Source organism: Phoenix dactylifera, chromosome 12 (genome assembly GCF_051530095.1).
Source record: "Phoenix dactylifera cultivar Ajwa chromosome 12, Ajwa_hap1_PhDact_Kaust_v1.1, whole genome shotgun sequence".
In the NCBI taxonomy this organism is placed as follows: domain Eukaryota; kingdom Viridiplantae; phylum Streptophyta; class Magnoliopsida; order Arecales; family Arecaceae; genus Phoenix; species Phoenix dactylifera.
The window spans coordinates 26,895,619-26,910,240 of NC_143201.1; the positions used below are offsets into that span (position 1 = coordinate 26,895,619).

General features: G+C 37.3%; 1 protein-coding gene across 3 annotated transcripts; it reads left to right on the forward strand.

Moving 5' to 3' along the window:
• Positions 1-530: 530 nt before the first annotated feature.
• LOC103701169 (uncharacterized) lies at positions 531-13,044 on the forward strand. 3 transcript variants are annotated; one of them, XM_008783255.5, is made up of 11 exons: positions 531-912; positions 1,287-1,457; positions 1,533-1,576; positions 2,520-2,585; positions 2,740-2,847; positions 4,632-4,698; positions 8,805-8,889; positions 9,787-9,947; positions 10,922-11,023; positions 11,618-11,840; positions 12,625-13,044. In XM_008783255.5, exons 1-11 carry the CDS (start codon positions 874-876, stop codon positions 12,756-12,758), a joined length of 1,200 nt encoding a protein of 399 aa, XP_008781477.3. In that variant the 5' UTR covers positions 531-873; the 3' UTR covers positions 12,759-13,044. The 3 variants fall into 3 exon arrangements, with proteins under 3 accessions (XP_008781477.3, XP_008781399.3, XP_038986268.2); XM_008783177.6 differs by having other exon boundaries at positions 536-1,023; XM_039130340.3 differs by having other exon boundaries at positions 860-1,120.
• Positions 13,045-14,622: the final 1,578 nt, after the last annotated feature.

The window sequence follows — 14,622 nt, forward strand, 5'->3', positions numbered from 1 at the left end:
TATTAATATCAGCATCAGTAACACGGCCCATAGATTAGATTTCTTTAACTATTTTAATATTGTAACATATTAATAGTCAATTTTATTATAATTAAATAAAAAATGTTAATAATGTTTGAATATATTAATACTATAATTATTAATAATTTATTATATATTAAAATAAATAAATTTTAATGATAGCTGAAAAAATAATACCAGCCTCGGTGCCACATAACGAATGATGATGGAGGTCTTTTGGGAAACTAAGTTTCCATATATATGGTAGAGTAGAATGATGGTGGATAGAGAGTTTTTTGCAAACTAAATTTCTATATAGTTTCCATATATATGGTAGAGTAGGATGATGATGGATGGAGAGTTTTTCGCAAACTAAATTTCTATATATATATATATATATATTACAGAACAGATTCGTTGTACCTGCCAGCCTGCCCTCGGTACCCAAAATAAATCAGGGCCCACAGCCAGGGTAGGTACGGCGAGGATCAGGTGGCCTCCTCGAAGTACCCATGTGCCGCGGAGTAGATGCCATGAATTTGGTTCCACGTGCGTGCTGCTGCTCCGGTGTTGCTGGGGAGAAGCCGACGCTCTCCCAGATCACATCAAGATTCGGCGGGAGGAGAGGAAAAAAAAAAAAAATCCTCGCCGGTCTCACTGATTTCTTTGTCTGAGAAGAGAAATTAGCATCACATGCCCCTGGCTGCCGTTTGTCATTAAAATATAAGTCACTGGATTAATTTCTCTTCTTTTTTTCTCGGTTTCGCCCTTTCTCTCCCTCTCTCTCTTCGTTGCGGACGCCGTATCACGAGGATAGCGAGCGACAGGGATATTAAAGAGGAAGAGGACGGAGGAGGGAGGGACCGAGGAGAGATGGGAGAAGAGCCCGTGCCTACTCGCTGGACTTTTGAGGTGAACTCCTCCGCCAGCCCCAACTCCGAGATACTTGCGTAGATGTTGCTCCTCTTTCTCGGTTCCACTACCCTCATCGCGCTTCTCTTCTCGGCGCTGCTTCACCTTTCCGTGGGTCGTTGACATAATTTAAATTTATGGTTCCTCTCTGCTCGTGTTCTTGAATCCTTCGGTTTCCTGCCCTTCTCGTTTTTGGATTTATCTCCGAGTCCGTTCTTCTCCTTTGCTTGGTTCCTCAAAAATGTGTGGCTTTCTTGATTTGACGGTTGTTTGCTGCTTTCTTGATTTTTGAGGGATCTCAAGATGCGTCGCGATATGGAGTTATGTGGCTTACAAGATATTGATGATATGAGCTGTTCTCTTGGTTCTTGAAGGATTTCAAGATGTTTTATAACGTAAAGTTCGGAAGGAAGAAGGAGACCAAGGAAGAGGTGCCAGAGGCCGGATCGGATCGTAATGGTAGCTATGGGAATGGATCGGTTCATGCCAATGGGAGCAGGAAGAACACGGCCGACTTGGCTGTTTACGAGCAGTTCGAGCAACAGGTATGTTTTGCTTTATTTGCGCCATGTCGTTTACCATTAGCCGGAAGCGTGATGGTATCTCATTCTGAGTCGCAGGAGAGAAGAATTGAGGCGCGGCCGGGGGTTATCTCGGAAAGGCCGTAAGATTCCATCAACCTAAACCTCTTTGGATGCATGTTGATTAGGGTTGCGTGTTTGCTTCAGCACAAAATTTCAACCAGTTGTGAAGTTTCAACTATCGAACGGCTCTTGTATAGAGAGAGAACCAGTTTAATTTGGCAGCATTCTCTTTGTGATGTGGAAATCTTGATTTCCTCAGCAGTTATTTGATTCCAAAAACTATATTTTGCCCTGAATTGCTTTGTCTTTTTTTGGTTCCTTTTATGAATACGGGTTCTTGATAATGATGGATGACATAACATAGCATGTCCTTTTGCCAAATTATGCTGCCCTCAATATCACATCATAAAAGTGCCTTGCTAGGGCTTTCGTTTAGGAATTTGGCACTAGTTCGTATAAAACTAACATAGGCACAAGGTCTTAAAAAGTTCTTCAACTTTGATGAATCATACCATGATCCTTGAGGCTGATCCCATATAATGGGATGAGGCTTGTCGGTTGAGGTTAACGTCTAGGATTTTTGCGAAAGATGAACAACATGGCAATATGGACTTCTGGACATATCTATCTGTTAGACAAGGAAGATCTGTAATGCAGAACTGCTGTACATGTTACAATATCAGAGGAGGAAAAGTAGAAAATGCTTTGGATTCTCTGGTTCTCTTTTTTTGCCAGTTAATCGCATTTGACTTTTTTTTTTTTTGTGTGAGAAATTCAATTATTTGTTCATATTATGATCAAGATCTTGGAGTAGCTTTCTTAATATTCCTTCCACTAAATTTCTTAACAAAATTGCTCTTTTTTCCCCTCTCTAGAAAAAGCATTCTTGAAATAACCAGCTATCATATGCACGAAAATTTCCATTTCATATACAATCTATTTATTCTTTCAAGCTACAAAACTGCAGGCAACGTTGCTTTATTTTCAGAAGTTTATTAAATTATGTAACAAATTCACTTGCAGTCAGAGGCCCCTGCTTCCTCCTTTTGAGTCTGCAGAAATGCGTACTTTGGCAGAGACTTTATGCAGGTTAGTGTGTCCGTATTAGGGATAATGGCAGCTAAGCAGTTTCAAATTTTCAGTTTCAAAATTTCTAAATTTTCATATACCAACATTGACATGATCCATATGGCGCAAAATATTCATAGATGGTACTTACTAATCATGTATCACTCGGCTACAGAGACATCATCCGTGGAAGTCCTGATGTAAAGTGGGAAAGCATCAAAGGATTAGAAAATGCGAAACGCCTTCTGAAGGAAGCAGTAGTCATGCCAATAAAGTATCCAAAGTAGGTTTGTGACCCTTTGATTTTATTGATTAGCACTGATTGCACAAAGTTACTAAACTGTTCTTGAAGTTGCCCTATAGATATCCAAAAACTCTTCTTTATACCTTTTTGCCTACCTCAAATTAATGTTTTGGTAGTTTTATTTTTGAGAACAAGTGTTTTGGTAGAACATGTTACCAGAAAGTGTTACTTTTGGTGTTACCCTTCTGAATCTTGTTTGCTGATTTAGTAGTTCTATTGCATAATGATCCATCGATTTTGTTTTGTATCACATGAAATAGTTAATTTATTCTCAAAAATCTATATCCAATTAATATCTCTTTCAATGCTTTAGCTGGCTTTCAACTATACCATAGGTTTTTGGCTTATTATTTTATAGACAAGTTTTAGGTAATTCCAAAAATATATTAACCAGGTGTACCAGGATTATATCTCGTCCTTTGGGCTTTATTAGAGTTCATTTTGGTTACACCAACCTCTTTGCATGAGTTACGGTAAGTTGTATATCATGGGCTATGCAGAACTGGTTATCAGTTCCTCCCCATCTTGATTTTTATGATATATTTTTGGCATTTGCATGTTGGTTTCAGACTTGATTGTTTAGGTATACGGTATACCGAATATCATGTATGCACTATCAAAATGCTTCTTACAACAACAATTCAGAGTTTTGAATTACTACGTAGCATAACCTGCACCTCAACTAAATTGATTTGCGTGGATATTCATTTTATTCATCATATAAAAGTAACTGACAAAGCTTATAGGTTGTATTATGTCACTAACCATTTTTCTTGTTTCCTATCTTCAGTACATGTCAGAAAATATTGGTTTGGTATTTGAAATTCTATATCCGTATTATGTTTATTTACTAATCAAAACCATGTTTATTAAACAGATTTGCTAAATGGGAGTGGTATATATGCAGGATTCAGCCTTGATATAAAGGATACCTTTAAAATTATGCAGAGGAGTTGACTTGTTACATAGTGAAAGCCCTTTAACTATTTCTTGAACTATGAAGTTTGAGCTTTAGGTGCGACCAAAGTGACAAAATATGTAAATATATGAGTATAGTAGTTCCAATTCTTCAATACTTGTGTCTCTGTGAACCAATTTGAAATGGTCACTGAAGTGTGGGGGCAATAATATTTAGTTACCGGGACAATATCTTATCAACACCTGTTAGTTGACTATATATAGATGAGTAATAAAAATCTAGATGTGTGGCTTTCTGTTAGAGTTGAATTATGAAGATATAGGAGTTTACTAGAGGAATGTGGATCTCGCATCAACAATAGGGCAAGTAGAATTCAAAAGCAACAAACTATGCATCCAATCATTTGAGGAAATAATCAAAGCAAATTTTAACAATATCACTAAGAAGAAGCAGAAGCTTTGAAACCTAAGTTGTTTAAAAAACTTTTTGCTTGTTTGCATAAATGTTAGCTACTAATTGTCATTTTGGAATGTGACGATTTACCTCTTTAGTCTTCGCACATATATTCTCATGGAAACACCCTCTCCACATGCGGGGGTAAAGTTACATACATCTAACCCTCCCCAGACCTCGGAAAGGTGGGAACTTTGTGCATTGGGACTCCCTTTTGAGTCTTCACATATTCTTATTTTGTTTCCGTTCCGATCAGGTTAGATATTGCTACTTTTAATTTCAATCGATCAAAATTTTAGATCAGTATGCTGAATTTCAGATTAGATTTGTAATTTTGAACTAAAATTTGCTTGAGAACTGATATTAATTTTCATTCAACATGTATGTCTAGGTACTTCACTGGGCTTCTTACTCCATGGAAAGGCATCTTGTTATTTGGCCCTCCAGGAACAGGGAAGGTTGTACATTGCAATACACTTTAATGGGAATCATTTTTATCTCATTTACTGCAGATGTGCTTTAACACATAAGTACTTAAACTTCATTCTTTTACCCTTTTTTCAAATGTTTTTTTTTTTCAGTTTTGTACAACTCACTTGCACTACACTAAGTAAATAAAGTGATGCTATATGCCAATTTAATGTCAACTTAGTTGCTTCAAGCGTACACATCTTAACAACAATTTCTGGAGTAAGTTATCTTTTGTAGCGCTCTTCATGGTATCTTAGTAGTCATCTTTTATTGATGTTGTGTACTCGAGGCAGTCTCATAAAACCGCCTTGGCCTTGGTACAAAACCTAATTTATATTATAATGTATAACAGATATAATTATGCAAACCAGTACCAGGTCAAACTTTTACCTTTGATTTTTTTGTAGCACCAGAACCTCTCCTTTGGATGTCATATCTGATATGCATGTGATAGCTTGCATGTACTCGTTTCTTCATTCCATATGTAGCTACCCCGTGCATTATCAAATATTTGTATCATGTCATCGTGGTTGAATTTGGTCGCATTTATTATTACAGCCTACATTACATATCTATATATTTATCTGTGTGATGTTTAGACCATGTTTCCCAGACTATCTTGTTTGAGGAGGGGCTAGTTAGGAGTTATTTTGGGTGGACTTAGGTGTATGTAGAGCATGGTAAGGTGCAGTGAAGACATCTATGGTGAAAGATTTAATAAGTGACGGGCATCTGGAAGGGTATTCTTGCAATCTAGTGGATGTAGCATTAACTTGGAGAAAGTGGTCTCAAACCTTCATGAAGACTATGTCTAATTAGAAATTCAATTAAAATGGCTAGGTTTGATGGCTTCCAAATTTACTTTTCATACAGAGAGATTGTTGGGCAGCAAATCTTAAGACGGGGATCCATCTTATCAGTAGATATCAGATAATTGTTTTGGCTCCAAAAGCCATAACATTTTAGGAGTTATGGATGCATATATTTTGAAATTCGGTCCTGAGTGAATTGTCTCAACTAGACTGGTTTCAATTTTCAGTTGCATATATGACGTGGGGTGCTTAAACAAGTTTCGTGTTGTTTCATCCCCATTATTCCCTGTTTAAAATACTTCATTTCTGGACTACACTGGAGAGTACTAGTCTAAATTGACCACTTGACAAGTAGGCTGATCTTGACCAGATGTTTAATAGTCTAGGCGATGAAAAATAGGCTTAAAAAATTAAAATGTAAATCCTCTTAGAGACATTATATTAAAAGAACCTTAAATATTATTGATATGCTCAAGAATTTTAAATTTAACTTTGTAGTTGGTTCAGACACTTGGACTCACAAAAAAGCAAACTTCTATAATTTCAATTATCCAAAATATGATGACATCACCATCCTACAATTTTTTGACTCATGTTTAGAGAAGGTGTTGAGTAAGGTTATATTGATTAAAATTGTATTAAGTTTTTTGCAATAGGTCCAGTTGATTATTAGTGAAAGCATATTTCTGTACCTATTTATAGAGACATCCATGAGGTAAAAATGTGGCAATGTCTGGTTTGTAGGTTCCCATGTCAAAATTTAGAGCTCGGTAACATGTCCAGGTAATATTGTCTTCGAAAAAATGGCTTCTTTTGCCCCGTTTGAGTCCAAGTAGGACTCTTGGTACACCTCTCTGATACTGGAAACAAGTTCCAGTTGTTTCCAACTTGAACTTAATACAAGTCCTTGTTTGTTTTGGTTTGAGAGGAGAGATGGTGCTTCCTATTCTTTATTATAAAAGGGAGCCATGGGCATCCTTGTGGGGCACGACACAAAGTTCTGTGGAAACCTTTTGGCTAGATGTAAGTGAAGAGAAAAAGAGAGAACGAGTAGAAGGGAAGAGGAGAAAAAGAGGAAGATAGGGGGAGAAAGAGAAGAGAGATAAGAAAAATATTTTTCTTGATGCTTATCTCGAGTTTCAAATCCTTAGTAATCTCTTTGAGTGCTTCGATGAATTTCTCGGTGCAATTTTTCTCTTGTATTAAAAACTCTTGAGAGTTTTCTCCGAGTTATTTTCTCCTCATGAATGCTTGTAAGAAGCCATGTAGGATTTTGGATGAAGCACATTTAATCTTGGTGTGTCATGAGTTTTCTTCTCTGTTACTTTTCTATTATTTTAGTCGGTTGTTTCTGGGGTTGTAACAATTGATATCAGAGTTTGAACTAGGAATGGTAGATTATTTGAGACAGTGCGCGATTCAATTAGATTTTAACTTTCTAGATTTAATGTCACTAACTATGCACTTTGGAAGTTAAAGATGTAGGCTGTGTTAGTGAAGGATGAGTTCGACATGGCACTTGAAGACAGAGGAAAGCCTCCTACTATGACAAATGAAGGATTCACCAAGAGGGATACGTTGGCGACAGTTGATCATTACCTGGTCCTATTTAGTGTTTCCTCGGAGACCACTGCTAAAGGATTATGGGATAAGTTTAGGAGTATAGAAGAGGGAAACTGTATGTTGAATGAGATTTTTTTTTAGAGGCAAATGTATATCTTTAGGATGCAAGAAGGAGGTTCACTACAAGGGCACTAGAATAAGTTTAACATTGATTGGTTAGCAATTACTGAAGTCATGATCAAAGGCAGAGTAATTAGAGTAGTGAAACACCTTGGTAGGCGTAATGGAGTAAAAGAATTCCACAACAGGAAGGAGAGTTTCTAATTGGAGAAATATATGAGAGAAATTGGCGGTGATTGGTTTTTTTAGTGGTGTGGTTGGGTGGGGGTGATGCGCAGGCAGTTGAGGGTGTACAAAGTTAAATTTTGGTGCACGGATAGTGTTAAACCGGAGAGGAAGTGTGATAGAAGTTTAGATGGGATGTGGAAGGATAATTTTGGTGCAGTCCTGTGATACCTTTCTCACTTTTGAGTAGCTGTGTGTTATTCAAGAAGAAAATATTCAAAACCTGAATGAGCTGCACAAAACTATACTTCTGTTTAAATGGACATCTTGGATAGGTTGTTCACAATGGAAAATCTCTAGAAAATGTTGGTTATTTGATACAAAATGCTTGCTCATCCTTATGAACAACATGATGGTGTACAATTTTGACTTGGTTCTTATGGAGGTGGTTGATATGTTGCCATGGCTTCTTGCTTTGAAACCCTTATTCTAGTATTGTAGCCAATATCTATCTGAAGATTATGCCATATTCGTAGAAATGGGAGGTGTGGTATAGGAGGATCTTCCAAAAACTGAGGCTGGAATTGACATTTTTCGGACACTATGGAAGACTATAATGTTGGTCGTTGGCTTATGGTTTTGGGAGGTATCCTCTTGCTTGCAAGGTTCTAACTCTTTGAGAGGAAAGTTTTGTATCATTTCTGCCTTTTGCCAGCTGTGTTTTTTTAAGGTCTTTTTTGTCCCTTCACATCTTTTCTGAAGAATTTGATGTCTAATATCCAGATATTTGTTTCCCTTAATAATTTTCAATGAAATTGCTTCTCAAAATGCAAAATGGCTGCATTCATTGGCCATTAGTTGAAGTGCCTGGCCATCTATCCATAATTACGCATAGCAATCACAACCTCTGCAGTTTCAGTTAGCGTTCTATCACAATATCACAATCATACAGAATAGTTAGTCATTCAAATTATATACCAATATTTGGAGCATGCCGGTGTTTTGATTTTTTCAAGTTTTTTGTCTTATTTTTGATTCACACTTATCACCTTAAGGGTGTTTTCTCTTGTTCAATCACTTGCTTTGCACATCTTATTTACTAATCTCTTTAATGACATTGAATAATAGAGTGTGCACTTTAGTTTCTATGATCAAAGTGTTATATTGCGCTTGATAACTTCACACTTGTTTGATTAGGGGCACACTTTTTAAGTATATGGTAATTCATGACGAAGAATGGTCCATGACCCTTATCCATACAAATGTCCTTAACGTGCATCTTTCAATCTTAATCTTAGCAATGATAACATATATGTATCTATCTCTCTCTGTGTGTGTGTGCTGCATGTATGTATGTATGTAAGCATGCATATGGGCTGCATTTTGACCAGTTAAATGTGCTACTTACCTGAATCTTAACTTCTCTATACCAGACGATGCTTGCAAAAGCTGTGGCTACTGAATGCAAGACTACTTTTTTCAATATTTCAGCATCATCAATTGTCAGCAAATGGCGTGGTATGTGATAGTGGAATAGACATTCATGTACTTACAGATGTTGTGATAACATCATAGTTTTCCAGCTCTCACTCCTGTGATATGCTTGTTTATCATCATTATTTTAGTTTCCCGCTCATAAAGATGGCTGTGACAACAAGAAGTAAAGTTTGTATGATAGGATTATTCTGGTGCTCCATTATAGATAGTGACTAAAAATTTTTATTTTTGTAGATTGGTTACATAATGCTGAAACTTTATGATATTTTCTGTCAAAATTCTAAAGCTGCCTGAGTGGCTTTTCTAGTTTATATGTCCTTTCTTGTTGTATTTCACAGTTCTTAAATCTTGTAGTCCTCATTCTCTGTCCTGAATTTCCTTCTCCATATCAATAAATTTTTCAGTTGGCAGTGAATAAGAACTATATTCGCTGATGAATTTGCATATATTTTTCTCCATCTTAGCATTTCATCTGGAACTCAAAAAAAAAAAGAGGAGGAAGAAGAGGTAGTTTGGTCAGTGAAAGGTGTATTATTGGTCAGTTAACTCATCTCCTTTTGGAGTTGTCAGAGCTTGACGGTTTCATCGGAGACAAGGATCTTATGTCTAACTTGCAAAGGTTGCCTCTGATATTTGGCTATAAAGGAAGCAGCAGAGTTGTATAAAGAACATGATAGAGTTCTCTGTTCCCTATGGAATTCTTTGTTACTGTATATATGGGGAAAGAAAATTTTATTGGTCGATAGGTTCCCACAAGACTGGCACTTACCCTTATTTAAACAACACAACTAATCTGAAGAAGATGATGCTAGTAATATTTTTAAGTGTATTTCTTTGTAATATCCTTTCTATTGGTTTATCTGATCAGTCATTGAAAAGTGGATTTATATCAATCTTTAAATTTTTATGAGTTTGCAGGTGATTCAGAGAAGCTAGTCAAAGTTTTATTTGAGCTCGCCAGGCACCATGCACCATCTACTATATTTCTTGATGAGATTGATGCAATCATTAGTCAACGTGGTGAAGCACGAAGTGAGCATGAAGCTAGTCGACGTTTGAAGACCGAACTCCTTATACAGGTAATATTGCGTTGTTTTGTGTTATCTCAGTTCCCAGGACAAGAAAAAATATTCCACTTATATGGGCAAAGAAAATTAGCTTGAATAAAGTTGTTGGTGAGAGGGAAGCTTGTTTCAAGTCAATTTAACCATCAATTACTTCTAGAACAAGAATTTTATAAAGACTGGACAATGAACAACCAACCCAGCAAGGGTTTAGGTATTGCTGGACAATGCAAATTGTCCATAGTGGCAATGCAGGTAAGATATAGATACCAGAACACCCCCTTTATTGATACTGTATTGGCACTTGTTCTGCACCCTTATTATTGCTGAACCGGCACTAAGAAGTGTACCATGTGTCTGTATGCGACTTTACCAGATCAGTCTATACCAGTAAGCTACCAGTACGGATTCTGGTATCAGTACTTTAGTTTTTGATTCCCATCATATTCAAACCAACTTAAAATTCTTTCTGTATAAATGTTGGTCTCACAGGCGTATATATGTTGTTGTATTCTTTGAGCTCCAAAAAGTAGGTTTAGCAACAGAGTGTATATAAATTTTGATATGCATTCATGAATTTCTATGCATGCTTTTGAAGTTTATATTAAAGTGTAAAGGGCTTGTTTTATATATCTTTTAAAAACTGTTAAGAGGTGAGTCGCATTTGATCTGTGAATCATTTATCATGCATTCAGCCAAAAATGCCATGGCGCCTTTAGAGCCATTTGATTCATATTATTTGTAACCACCAGATGACTCAAAACCAACCAAATTTTCTGAGGAAAGAAAGACCTATTCTGAGTTAGTGGTTTGATGCAGCTATAAGCATGAAGGAACACATGTTTTTCTCTTTCGCTTGAATATTGTTTTTTGCTGTGTCTAAGAAAAATAATAATTGTCAATTGTATTTTGATGTTAGCATGCACCAAAATTATGATAAGGATATTACATCACTTCAATGCAAATTGGTTGTTTGGGTTTTAATGCAGATGGATGGTTTAACAAAGACAAATGAGCTTGTGTTCGTCTTAGCTGCAACTAATCTACCTTGGGAATTGGATGCAGCTATGCTCCGGCGTCTTGAAAAGCGAGTATCCTTAACATGAATTATTTGTATGATCATAGATCAACAGTTGCATATTGGCATTATTTTCTTCTCAAAATACAGCTCTAGGTCACATCGCCTGTAGTGTGTGGCCCCAACACAGTTTTCATCATTTTCAGGCATAAAACTGAGGTCTTTAAAAAAAATCATTTTTTGAAGGTTAATTTCAAAATGAAGGAAAGGGAATATAAAGTGGACAGAAAAATAGTCCGCCCTTAATTTTATTTCACGTCCAAAATTACCTTTCTGCCAGCTTTGATGCCATTAGAAACTCAGATATGCCGTTTTTTATCTGATACATGGAGCAGTTGTAGAGTTTTCTTCTAAGTGATTCTAGAATTTCCTTTTAACCAAATCTGTTTGCTCTAAGACATGTTAAAGGAATAAATAGTCTGCGCTATTGACCGATCAATTTGTTCTGCTGGCCAGAATGTTAAATGGCAACAGCTTTAGTTCACTGATCCATTTGGTCATGTTGGAGACTTTGAAACCATGTTGTAGTGTTGTTTGAAAAAGCTTGCTCTTTTTTTTTTCGCCTTTTTTTTGCACTCTGCTGTTTTCCATGATCATTTTCGATCAGATCCTTGTTCCTCTTCCAGAACCAGAAGCAAGGCTTTCAATGTTTGAGGAACTTTTGCCATCGGTTCCTGGGGAAGCACAGATTTCACATGATTTTCTTGTAGAAAAGACAGAAGGCTACTCTGGTTCCGACATCCGATTAGTATGCAAGGAGGCAGCTATGCAGCCATTAAGGAGGTTAATGGTACTTTTGGAAGACAAACAGGAACCAGTCCATGAGGATGGTGAGTATTCTACTTCATGATTCTTTTTTATGGCCCCTGAAAACCATCCAGCCTTGTCCGAATTATTATGTTGGCTTTATGTATTCTAATTCTCCAAGTTGAATTTGGATCCATTTCATAGTTTGACACAGTTTAATGACTGGCTTGTCAATCTAACATCAACCCTCCACGTTTTCCATCCTTGCTGGGACCAGCACTGGTGGCGTTGAAAGTTTTTCACTGAAGTGGAATAAGCGTATTAGTCAGGACTGATTGTAGTTTCTCAATTTGCATCGATTGATTTTCCAGAACAGATGTTTGAAGTTTTTGCACCTCACCTTCTGAAACCACTCAATAGAGAATCTCCAAGATTAGATTTACCACTCAGCATTAATCCCCAGTTATTCTCTATACTGAATCCTTGACGGAAGACTTTGACTTCATTGCATAGCTTGTATCCAATTTGGCCAAACCAAGATCCCTGGTCGAGGTGTTTTTGATGAATGGTTTTAGCTTTTGTCAAGGGAGAATCATGAGATGATCCATCAGGCAACTTCTTTTGCCATGGGCATTTTGCTTCATAACTTGGGTCACTGACAAGTGTTTGGAAGAAGTGTTCGATCTTCTCCAATATCCGGGATCAACATAAAGATGGTCTTTCTCATATACATGGTGCTGTGCTGAATGCATGCAAGTAATATAGATAAATAGTGCAAGCTTTTTTTTTTTTTTCTTTCCAAAACGTTCAGCATCATGAATGTTTGTACCAATTTACACTTGCTGAATGTCACTAACCTGTGTGCAGAGCTGCCTCCAGTTGGTCCACTCACAGTCCAAGATATTGAAGTGGCTTTGAAAAACACAAGGCCGTCAGCCCACCTCCATGCCCACCGCTATGAAAAGTTCAACCAGGACTACGGCAGCCAGATTCTTCATTAAGGGCCATAAATTCTCATTTCCAGAAACAGGACTGCATGATGTGGTCTTGGTCCAGCCAACCATGTTAGAATCATCAGAACTTTGCATTCATCATGGTTTGTTAATAAACTGGAAATTGTCGGGCAAATTCATGTCCAACTGCTGTCTCGGTGCCGACAGAGGATGAGCCCTTAATTTATGCAAGTCTAGTGTCTTTTCTTTAATGTTCCTATTTTCGCATTTAGGAGATGGACTTGAGAGCCATGGAATATTGGAGAATCAAGAACCAGCAATATTTTCAAGCATAGATTCTTTGCTTGCTGGAGTTACTCGTGTGGATTTACAGCGTGGGGTCTTTTTTTTTTGTTTCTTAATTTCTAAACGTGTCCAAGGCTGCAAAATCAACTTTAATGCTTCAAATTCATTTATAAGACTCCCTTCTTTTGGTACAATGATTTATAGAACATGAATTATTAATGGGTATCATGGAGAATTACTTTCATATAGAGTCAAAGGCGTGATCGTTTTTGCCAGGAGAAGTAAAAAAATACTCAGAGACTTGAAACCAGCGTGTAACTTCATATCATATCCGAGCCTAACAAAGACAGCCGAACATAGCGGATGCTGCAATATATTTTCCGAAGCAACCACACAAATGCTTCCATCATGACTGAAGGCCTACGATCTCTCCTCTCATCTGGTGCACCGTAAATGTGACATCTGATCTCCTTTAATAGCGTTTGGTCAATTGGTCCTCGCATCAAAAGTTTGGTGTTGATCAGGGACAGTTGGGCTGGAGTTCGTAACTCAAAAGCTTTTGAAAAGAATTCCTGATACCTGAAATAAGCGGGGAAAACTGAATAATTAAGTTACCATGTTCAAACAAGCTCAGAAGAATCTAGAACAGTGAGTACCATAAGAAACAAAGCTAGTAATGACACATGCCGTGATTAATTTATAATCCATAGAAATTCTTGAATCGTCCTTAATAACTCTTGCATAAATCACAAAATCTCTGTATAATTTGCAAGTAAATAAAAAATTATTTGATTTGCTAAGTTTGTTACTGGGTTAAATCAAAGAACAGAGCTGAAGAAAACAAGCAAGAATGGTTGAGGAAGTTTTCAACAATTCGAGATTTTCTTTGTTTTTACCATGCTTGCCAATTTCCGAGGTTGTAGAAACTGCTCATTCACACTCCGCATTTTTAAACGACTTTAAATATGAGAATAACCGATCCTTTTGGCGACGGATGAATACAAAAACGCAGCATCAAATGTCGATAGGCAATGACAATTATTTGCCGAAGGCATTTTATTCACCTCTTTTAAACTTTGGGAACAGGTACCTTGCTACCGTCGAATCTGTTACAGCTAGGGCTTCTATCAGGAAACGGTAATAAATAATTTGTAGCTCACCGCCAGTTCACTTTTTTTTTTACTTTTTCTGAAAATACAGAAAACAAGTGCCCACACTAGACCCGTCAAATGCTGAGCAGCTGTCCTGATCTGCTCAGGCGCAAAGCATTTCAAACAAGCCTAGGCTTAGATTTTAAGCCCAACGAACTAGGCCGGACCTAAAATTGAGCGAGTCCATCGAACAGGCCAGACTCGGATTTTTATCGACTTAGCAAACCCGACCCGCTCTATATATATATTCACCTAGTTTGGTGAATAACCTGCCCGATTCATTATAAAAGAAAGGAGGCAGTGGCTAGGTTGTGGAGGTCCATCCTTTGGCACCATGCTAGGGTTGTCGGCATTGGCCGTCATCGTGTCCTAACAGTACCAGCACTTTATGAATAAGGAAACACCAACTGGCTTTGATGGTGGCTAGGGCACATGTTCCTCTTCCCGTAGATAAATCTTGAGATCCAAGAGCTCGT

Coding starts and splice junctions, on each gene's coding strand:
- LOC103701169 (XM_008783177.6), top strand. CDS start 955: ATGTTGCTCCTCTTTCTCGGTTCCACTACCCTCATCGCGCTTCTCTTC. Junction 1,577..2,519: donor GGGGTTATCTCGGAAAGGCC/GTAAGATTCCAT, acceptor ATTCACTTGCAG/TCAGAGGCCCCTGCTTCCTC. Junction 9,948..10,921: donor AGACCGAACTCCTTATACAG/GTAATATTGCGT, acceptor GTTTTAATGCAG/ATGGATGGTTTAACAAAGAC.